The sequence below is a fragment of the Tupaia chinensis genome, unplaced genomic scaffold (assembly GCF_000334495.1).
Source record: "Tupaia chinensis unplaced genomic scaffold, TupChi_1.0 Scaffold000362_1, whole genome shotgun sequence".
Lineage (NCBI taxonomy): Eukaryota > Metazoa > Chordata > Mammalia > Scandentia > Tupaiidae > Tupaia > Tupaia belangeri.
This window is the reverse complement of record NW_006159859.1, coordinates 1735603-1746665: the sequence shown is the minus strand read 5'-3', so window position 1 is coordinate 1746665 and position 11063 is coordinate 1735603. Positions and strand designations below refer to the sequence as shown.

Sequence of the window (11063 nt, the reverse complement as noted above, 5' to 3'; positions counted from 1 at the left end):
AATCCTCTCCACTCTTATGACCAAATATTAAAAGTTTACCATGCAGACTCCCCATGGCTGGAGTCATGTCTTAATTAAAGCATAATAAATATTGTAGTTAATAGTACAGTCCAAATAACCAATATTTATTTCTGCTAGGTATATAGGAATTGTAAATAGTTAGAAAAGTCATAATTCTTTATAAAAGAGGTCATTAAATAGGGACATTTAAATTTGGGTTATGATAACTTAAAAAGCTCAGTACTATTATCCCATCTTTTTAGGGTGGTCTAAGTCATAAATGTTCTTTGTCATCAATAACTTATAGAAGGATCAGAAGGATTTTTTAGAAATACTTTCTAAGACATGTTTGTAAAGTAGTGGTAATTTATTGGGTCACCAGAAAAGTTATATGCATTTTTGCCTAGAAAACCATAGAAAAATACATCATGACTTTTCCACTGACCCAATAGAAGATACTGTACTCTAGTTTTGAAATATTTTTGTTCTTATCCTAACTCCTATTTGCCCATAATAATTTTTGAGACCTTATTAAATTGTCTTGTTTTTATGAAAACAAACGATTTCCTTCCCTGTTTTGTTTTTATTAGTTCCACCATTCTATTTCCAACATCTGGACCACATTGGAAGAAGACTGGACCACTATGAGAAGCCAGAGTTATCTCTCGGCTCTTATGAATACGTTGCTACATTGGATTACTGCAGAGTAAGTGTTCCCAGGACTTGAGTGTTTATCCATTGATGTCAGATTCAAGTGAATAACTTTCATATGTAAAGAACTGATCCTTGATTCACAAACAAAGCGTCTTGCTGGTGCCATGGTGTGGTAGAAATGCCTAAGATCCGTATCCACCCTTCTTAGTTGTTAATATGATTCAGTTGCCAAGCTATCCACTGGAGTGATCATTTTTAAAAACTGAACTGTGGTGCCAGAAAGAGAAAACAGTACATTTTATGTCCCTGAATAGACTTATAGACTTAAGTTCTTAATACCATTGTATCATGCAGTGCCTCTGCCTCACACATTCTGTCAGAAATCTTGGAAAAATTTCTCTTCAGAAGCAAAAGCCTTACCCATGTGGTGGGTAAGACTCTTGATGTGTTTCTGAACCCCCTTCTCTACCCCACTTCCCACAATGGTTTTGGCTTTCAGAATCTCCTGTAGGGTGTCTCAGCAACCTGGGATTCTGACTTGCTCTAAAATGTAACCTTACCTCCTCCCACGAACCTCCATGGTTGCTTTCTTTTCTAAAAAATAAATGAAAAAAATGTTAACTTCCCTTAAAAGGCTGTAAGCTACTAAGTCCCAAACTATTGCCTCAGTTATATCCTCAGTTGAGCAAAACCTTCCCCACATACTTTGACTCTATCAGCCTTTCAATGACACCATGCCTTTATGGAAGAGGTTCTTATCAGTCTGTCCATTCTCCCATCATATGCCTACCATCCATCACAGCTGGCAAAATCCTACTTACTCTCCCAGGGACTGGCTGAAATTTTACTGTGTGTGTGCATGTGCAAATTTCCCTCACGTCATCATTGTAGCTATTTACTACAACTTCTGTTTTTTCCCATTGACTTGGATCTAGATCTCTTTTAGTGGTTATACTCATGGTATTAATTTTCTTGCTTGTCTGCCACCTTTATAGATTCTAATGTCCTCAGGGGCCCAGTTGTGTCCTAGTCAACTTTATGAGATTTGCCACAGTGTCCAGCACTGGGCAGGTAGTTATGAATGTATCAATATGTGGAGTAGATGAATGAATGAAGGAATTTGCATTGTGTTACTATTCCCAGGACCGTCCATTTCCTTTCTCCAATGTCAAAGTGATGGTGACATGGTTATGGGTAACTTGCAGAGCTTTAAAATTCTTCAGTAATGTGGAAATCGTATCTTCTTGGGGGCTAGCAGATGGAGTAGTGATGATGTCACTGGACTCCAACATGGTTGACCATGGTTCAAGTCTTGGACCCATTGGCTTGAAACTCATGCTGGGTGCATGTGCATGAGTGCCCAAGATCCTGGGAGGAGAATGGGGGAGAAATGATACAATGTGGCCATCCCCTCAGGGGGAAGATTTCTCACTTTCCTTCTCACTGTCTCTCTCTCTCTCTGGCAAGTACATGTACCCTAAGGCAAAAAAAAAAAAAGAAAAAGAAAGAAAATCGTATCTTCTTGAGTATCAGTTCCAAATTTGGGTTATATGTGAAGCACCATGTATAAACTGAAGAAACAAGGTCATTCAGACTTACTTCCTTACTTCCTCTTGCAAAAGTGCAAACTCCTCATGCACTATTCCCTGAAATTCTTGGATCCACAGATTTCCTTCTTTGACATTTACTAGGGGGCCAGTCTATATATTGAGTGTAGATAACCAATTTTTCCTAACTAGAAGTTTTTCAAATTGATTTGATCTTTAAATTTTTTTCAGTTAACATACTTTATTTTGGTGTTTTATGTGATTATTTTACACTACATTACGTAGAACTAGATGTTTTTGTTTGTTTGTTTTCTAAGGTTTTTGCCATAGGGTGCATGCATTCACCAGAGAGAGAGTTAGAGAAGGAAAGTGAGAAATCATCCCCCCCTTGGGGGGGGGGGCGAAGCGTGACCACACCACAGTCCCTTCTCCCCTCATCCCCCCACCCCTGCCGGGGGGAAGCGTGACCACACCACAGTCCCTTCTCCCCCATTCTCGTCTTGGGATTTTGAGTATGCACACACCCAGCATGATTTTTAAGCCACTGGGTCTGGGACTTGAACTGTAGTTAACCATGTGGGAGTCTAGTGCCTTAACCATCACACCACCTGCTAGCCCCACATAGAGTTAGTTATTAAAGAAAACAATGGCTTATTAGTTTAAAATGTAGCATTTGAATATATTTGGAAAATATAAGAACCTTTTTAGTACAAATGCTTAATAAGTAGGCCCTAAAGTACAATTACTTCTAGATACTTTATTTGTTCTTCCTGATACTGACTGAAGGAGAATCATTAGGCAAAACATAAATACTTGATTTCTAATTAAATAAAGCCATGGTAACTAGTGGTGGAAAATTTATTCACTGATCTTTGCAACCATAGTATTAATCTAACCATGCTCCAAGTTTCCAGTCCTTCTCCAAAAAGGCTGCATTATCTTGATTTTTATGCTTTTTTAGTAGAAATTTAGGCAGAGAGTCAATTCTATTTCTGGGAACAAAAGTCTTAGTATCTTCAAGCTCTGTTATCTGGAAATATTCCAGAAGTCTAATTGATGGGAAAGCTCACCCAGCAGGCAAAAAAACACATAAAAGTTGAACATTTTAAAGAGTTTTTTGTAAGCTTAATCTTCCTTTTATTATTCTAAGTAGGACTCATAATAAATATACTGTAAACATCTTTAAATTTAATTATAATTTAAAATGTAAATAAAGTTAATAATGAGTTAGCTTAGGTATTTGAGCAATGAATAAGAACTTATTTAATTTATACCTTTTTTTTTCCTTTAGATTTTTTGCTATAGGGTGAGTGCACTCACTGAAGAGAGAGAGAGAGAGGGAGAAAGTGGGAAATCCCTCCCCCTTACCGCTGGGGGATGGCCATACCACAATCCCTTCTCCTCTTGGGATTTTAGAGGCACACAGACACACACACACACACACACACACACACACATATGCTGGTGTGAATTTCAAGCCACTGAGTCTAGGCCTCAAACCACGGCCAGCTATGTACGAGTTCAGTGCCTTAACCACCATGCCATCTGCTGGCCACATTTATAGGTATTTTTTTTATTTCTTTTTGTTATTTCTATATTTTTTTATACATTCAATCACATTACTTAGCTTACAGAGTGAATATTCCAACATGTGTTATAAAGTCACATTTGTCTCTATTCATTTTAGTTTATCTTAATGTCAATTTTAGATAATAAAATTAACACTGATTGAACACCCACTATATGTCAGGCTCCAAGCTAAAAGCTTTCTAGGTATTGTATCATTTAGTTCTTACAGGGAACCCATGGAGTGAGTACCGTTATGTGAGAAAACTGAGGCTCAGAAAACTTCAGGACTGGCTGCAGGCCACACATTTAAAAAGTGATGGAGGCAGAGCAGAAACCATATCTGTGTGACCACAGAACCCCTGTCCTCTGTCAACACACTACAGATAGGTAGGATAGGATAAGTATTTACAAAATTGTCATAGAGTGCCCCCGTACAGAGAGAGCTCAGTGGTATCACATAATTAAAATGTTACAACTTGAGGCTATGTTGCTGGACTCCCATGTAGTCGACCGTGGTTCGAGTCTTGGACCCGGTGGCTTAAACTCACGCTGAGCATGTGTGCATGCATATCCAAGATCCTGAGAGGAGAATGGAGGAGAAGGGATTGCAATGTGGCCATCCCCCCTGGGGGGGGTGATCTCTTGCTTTTTGTCTCTCTGTCTCTCTCTGTCTTTCTGGCAAGCGCACACGCCTTATAGAAAAAAACCTCTCCAAAAATAAAAAAAGTTACAAGTTTATGGAATATATCTGCATGGAAAATGCACCTAAAGTGTAAACTCTTATTCCAAATCAGCCTTTTTTTCCTGAATAAAAGAGTAGTTTCTTCACTTAATTGAATTCACTTTGGCATATTAAATGCCTATCATGTCCTAGGCATGTGCCTGTATGCTGTGAGGGCTACTGAAATGAGCAAGATGACAAACCTGCTCTCCAGGTACTTACTACGTATAGACTGATAAGAAACATATAACTACAGTATAAATTCAAAAGTGATACTGTCTATAAGAACAGAACAATCAGTGCCACAGGAAAGCAGGATCAGGAAGAGAAACTGACACGAACTGGTTAAACCAGGGGCAGAGAATCAACATATGGAAAAGGAAGGAGAAACTGAACAGTGAGCACAGTTTCACAAAGGCATTGACAGTTTACTCCTGTTCTCTGGGTGGCTAAGTGGGCACTACAGAGGGACGATACAGACCTAGTGTGTGAATTAGAGTATATGCCACCTTCCCCCCAAAACATACTCAAATTCAAGTACTTTTTAAAACACTATGCCAAACAAAACATGTTTCCGGCCAAATTCTTGGCTCAGGCTCACTAGGCTATGACATTTGGACAGAAGATGTTTTGAAAGTTGCAACCACTTAAATTGTTGGAAGAATGCATACTGGAGAATAATGAGAAGGAAATCTAGGGAATTGTTTTGAGACACAGTTTATCTTTTTATTTTCCACTGGGTCTGGCATCATATCTTTGATCTCAGGTTTTTATACATGTTTCTATGAGTATAAGGGAGAGCCTTGAATGACAGACCAGTGAAGGACTTATGTTAAATAGGCCATGAAGGAAAGGAAAGGAAAAGAGGGGATTATTTCTGTTGACTCATCCACTCATCCATCCATCCATCATCCATCTATCCAAACATCCACCCATCTTCCATCTACATATTGATCCATCATCCATCCACCTATCCATCTATCACTCATCCATCACCCATCCACACTCATCCACCACCCATCTATCCACCCATCTATACATCACATCTATCCACACACATCCATCCACCCATCCATCCACCCATTTATCCATTATCCATCCATACATCCATCCATCATCCATCCACACATCCATGCATTAAGTCAATCAACAGTTACCATGCACGCCTTTTTGTTCCCATGCTAGGCTCTGGGGACTCGGTAAACTTCTTGATCCCAGAGAAGGTAGTGTTGTGCTCTGTGCAGTGCCTCACATATGTGCCCTAAGAGTAGTCTATGAGAAGAGAGATCGGAGGCAATTAGAGGTTAATTGCATTAGGTATTAATGTTGCAGTCTAAGTAAGAGAAAATGAGAGTGGGGCCAGCTAGCAGCATGGTGGTTAAGACACTCAACTCCCACATGGCCAACTGCTGTTTGAGTCCCAAACCTGGTGGCTTGCTTTTTCATGTTCTCTCTCTCTCTCTCTTTCTCTCTCTTTCTTTCCCTCTCCCCCTCTCTCTCTTTCTCTCTTTCTCTCTCTCTCTCTGATGAGCACACATACCCTATAGCAAAGTTAATAATAATAATAATAATAATAATCTTTACAAATAAATAAATCAAATTAAATAAATAATTCTTTAAAAAGAGAAAGAGAAAATGAGGGTAGTATGGCAATTCCTCACAAAATTAAAAATAGAATTACCATGCATGGAACCAGCAGATGGCATAATAGTTACATTGCCAGACCCCCACATGGCTGACCCATGGCTTGAAACTCAAGCTGGGTATGTGTGCATGCATGCCGAAAATCCCAAGAGGAGAAGGGATTGCGATGTGGCCTTCACCCATGGGGGTGATTTCTCGCTTTCTGTTTCTCCATTTCTCTGTCTCTCTAATAAGTACACGTACCCTATAGCAAAAATCTCTAAAAACAAACAAAAAAATAAGTAAAAGAATTACCATGCTCTCCAGCAATTCTACTTCTGTATGTATTCCCAAAGTAATTGAAAGCAGAGTCTCAAAAAGATATTAACATATCCATGTTCCTAGTGGCATTATTCACAATAGCCAAAAGCAAACACACACCCCTCGAAGGACAAATGGATGAACAAAATGTGGTGTGTATATATATATATATAGGATGGAATTCTACTCAGCCTCAAAAAGGAAGGAGATTCTGACACATGCCACAATATCAATGATTGTTGAGGGTATCACACTAAGTGAAATTAGCAGCCACAGAGAAAGGTAAACATTGTGATTCTACTTGTGTAAGATAGGGAGACAGGAAGTAAAATACTGAAGAGAGGAGGAGTTGGAACTTGTTTAATAGGTTACAGACATGTTGGTTTTCCAAGATGAAGAGTTCTGGAGATGGATAGTGGTGACCACTCCCTCACAGTGGGATGTGCTTACTGCTGGTATACTGTATACTTACAACAGTTAACATGCTAATTTTTATTTTTCTTTAAACACAATTAAAAACCATCTAAAACAGGGCAAATTTAGGGCCTAAATTTGGGTATGAGAACTAGAAGAGCTGCAAAAGGGGTGGACAGTCTCACAGAGAAAATGAAAAGTTAAGCCCATACTATTTTAGAGGATTGTGTTTTCTATAAGTTCCCTTATAAGAAAGACTAGTACAATGGGGGAACTGGTCATAACTTGTAAAATTCTGAGTCTAAGGTGCTGGCATCCCGGAAAATATATTTTTTTTGAGAGGTTTTTGCTTTAGGGTGTGTGCGTTCACTGAGAGACAGACAGATAGAGACAGTGAAAGAGAAAGAAATCATCCCCTCTGGGGATGACCATACCTCCGTCCCTTCTCCTTCATTTTCCTCTCGGGATCTTGGGTATGCACACACACAAGCCCGGTGTGAGTTTGAAGCCACTGGGTGTGAGTCTCAAACTGCAGTCAGCCATGTGGGAGTCCAGTGATGTAACCCCTATGCCATCTGCTGGTCCCATAAATAGCTTCCTTTATCTTTTTTATTTTTTTCATAGAATCAAAGGCTGTGTTCTAGAAAGTGAATTCTTCAGAAATTATATGAACCATCTGATGAGTCTTGAGTTTTTCATAGTGTTTCAATTTGATTAGGAAATGTACTTACTTTATAATTATGTCTATTTATGTGATATGTCTCCTTTCCCATAGAACAATAAGCCTCCCAACCCACCAGCCTTTATCTTCATGATCGATGTTTCATACAGTAACATAAAGAATGGACTGGTCAAGCTCATTTGTGAAGAACTGAAAACCGTGCTGGAAAGACTTCCGAAGTAAGGGAATGGCATTCTTTTTATAACTCTTATGACATTACTAAATTAGCTGATGGGTCAGAAAACCAGTGCCGAGTGACCAGTTGATATCTTTTGTTAATGAGGACATTGGGTAATTGGTTATAAATCAAATAGCACCATTCTTTTCTTGTGCCCTTAAAAAGTCAGAGTGATTTTCCTTAAAAAGTCAGAGTGATTTTTCTGGACAAAACCAGAGAGAAACTGATAAAAAAGTAATGCTATGGTTTAAAAACATCAAGATATAAGTTACAAGGAGAATCTTGATAATGTGGTGGGAAAGACTTCAGAAATTTGTTACTCACTTTTCAAAGGATTGATTTTTCCAGTGGATACTGATAGCTGCTGAGTGTGGTTGAGCCCTGAGGGGTTCCGTAAAGCGAACAGTTGTCTCCTGGTAGAGATGGTAGCTTTTTAGCTCAATTCCCGATTGTCCTTGTTATGCGCTGACTAATCCCTTGTAGCTTGATGGCCTCATGACCTGGAGTGTGACAGCATGAGATCACTTTCTTGCAGTCTTAGCAGGGCAGTGCACAAAGGGAATTTGCAAAACTAATTCTAATAGCTAATGAACGAACCCCCATAGATGCTAAGACTCAAGACTATGCTTTGACAAGGCTGTTTCGCCAGGTGTGATGGTGTGTGTCTCTCCAGCAACTGAGGAGACGGAGGCAGGAGAGGAGGATCACAAGTTCGAGGCTGGCCTCAGAGACTCAGTGAGATCTTGCCTACCAAAGGGCCAGGTGTGGAGGCATGAGCCTGTATTCCAGCAGGGAGCACTGTGGCAGGAGGACTTGGCTGCACACATGCCACACAAAGTACTGTTCTTTGGCCTGATTAGTACAAAGAAGTAAGTCAGGGCTGCTCCATAGTGTGCTGATTAAGGGAGCTATATCCCATATGCCCACTGCTATATACACATATATAGCCCAACATAAGTTTATTTTTTTGGGGGGGGGGGAATTAACGGGATGTGCTTTGAAAAATAAAAGGGGGAAGTATTTTAGCTTCAATAACCACTTTGAAGAGCAATCATTGAAAAGTGACTGAGAATAACTAGTAGTATCCTTTTCATTTTTTTCTCCTATCTCCTCTCCTAAACTAACACCGAACCTGTCTTCCTTTAAATGATCTTAGGATGCAAAGTAGTTGTTTAGGACAGGGAACTACTATCTAGTAAGGAGACTATGGAGCTGGAGAATGCCATCCTTCAAACGATGAAGACGAGCTTAGGAGATAGGACAGGCGCGGGCCGGCGGGTGGCATGGTGGTTAAGGGGGCTGGACTCTCATATGGCCAGCTGTGGTTTGAGTTCTGAATCTGGTGGCTTTCCCTCTCACTCACTCTTGCTCTGCCCCTCTCTGGTCAAATTAAAATAAATAAGTAAATAAAGTTAAATAAAATACTTCTTTTATAAAAAACAGAAATGACAGGCAGCGCGGAAATGTCTGTAGCTTAGAGTCCTACGCTTGTCCACACTGTCCGCCTCCTCCCTGGCTCCCTGGGGATCAGCAGTCTTTTCTGGGAAGCAATGTGTTCCAGGCAGCCATCCTCAGCCCTGGGGCTCCACGAGTCCTTGGTACCCACTCTTCTGTGTTGTTTCCCACATGACTGGTGCTTCAGCCCCTGTGAGGCTCAGACCAATGGGCTCTGGACCTCCCAGGCGTCGTGTTGTTTGTATCTGTGAAGCCTGAGTCATAATATTCTCAAGAATGGTTTGGAAAAGCAGAGAATGTTTAAAAAACATGGAAGTGATTTCAAACTGAATTCTAAGATGAAGAATGAGCTGGGAGTGAGTTGAAGATGGAAGCCTCAGAGTGCATCTGGCCCTGCAGACTTGTTCGTCACAGTTGTTCTTAGGCCATTCTGAGGGAAATTTGAGAGATAAAGATTCTCTACTGACTATGGTATATTTTATTATAACTTTCGATGCTATTTTAATTCCGCATCTGAATTCCAAGCTTGATTAGTATGAAAGAAAACTACTCTAATTTCTGGAAATGTCCTTTTCCTCTTTCTCTTTTCCCAAACTAGATTAACCTATTTTTATAGACAGTTTCTTTACCAACCCTTGTGCCTTTTCTGCACAGAGGTGACATGAAGCCTATATCTATTGACGTATGCTCTGAAATATCACCCTTTCCTTGGGTGTCTTCATAACTTTGTGTCCCACTGGAGCACAAAGATAGGAGAGAAAACAGAAAGAACACTGTCAGGTATTCTCTGCATTATTCAAATCTCTTTCTTAAGAGGGTTGGTGGGAATGTAAATTATTGGGTCTTCAGAAAAGTCATGGTGCATTTTTGCATAGAAAATATGTCATGACTTTTCTGACGACCCATAGTACAGCCGCTGTGGAAAACAATATAGAGGTTCCTCAAAAATTTACACACAGAACCCAATATGACCTAATAATCCCACTCCTGGGTATTTACTAAGGGCAGGAAATTACTTAGGGGAAAAACACTTGCACATCCATGTTATCGTAGCATTATTCATAATAGCTAAGACAGAATCAACCCAAGCGCACAACTGATGACTGGATTAAGCAAATGTGGCACAAATCCACAATGGAATACTACTCAGCCATACAGAGCAGTGAGATCCTGTCACTTGATACAAAGTAGATGAATCTAGAAGATGTAATGCTAGGTGCAGTTAGACTGAAAGGAACACACCGCGTGTTCTCTCCCAGGACTGAACATCTATATTCTACGGCAGAAATGGAAAGATTGGAAGATGTAGTAGAGAGGACAACTGTGGAAATCAGAGACTGCATGAGGGCAGGGGATGAGAGTAGGGGATCAGGAGAGGCGTTTAATATGAATGCAGATAGATAGGGCAAATGGATGTGGAACGTATACCACAACTGAGTGGAAAAAAAGAGAGACGTTGCCAATCTTTTAAAACGGATGGTACACATCGTCATGTGGTGTCTTTGGTGAAAATGATGAACATGGTATTATCCTTGGTTTGATTATCACACACTGTGTGCGTGCTTTGAAAATCCATGTTGTAACTACAGAGATGTACAAAAATTAAATGTAAATAGGAAATTATAAAATACAAAAAAGAGACGAGCAGTTGGCACAATGGCTATTTCTCTGGACTCCCATGTAATTGACCGCGGTTCGAGTCCTGGACCTGGTGACTTAAAGTCATGCTGGATTCATGTGCTTGCATGCCTAAGATCCCGAAGAGAATGGAGGAGAAGGGATTATGGTGTGGGCATCCTCCCTGGGGCATGATTTCTCACTTTCTGTCTCTCTGTCTGTCTCTTTCTGGTGAGCACACAC

The 11063-nt window shown here is 40.1% G+C and overlaps 1 protein-coding gene across 1 annotated transcript in view; it reads left to right on the top strand.

The window, feature by feature from the left end:
• Nucleotides 1–11063, top strand: part of SEC24D (SEC24 homolog D, COPII component) — a 97344-nt gene that overhangs the window by 50803 nt on the left and 35478 nt on the right. The window contains 2 exon segments of the mRNA XM_006153094.2: nucleotides 591–706; nucleotides 7625–7749. Coding sequence (XP_006153156.1) covers nucleotides 591–706; nucleotides 7625–7749 — 241 coding nt within the window.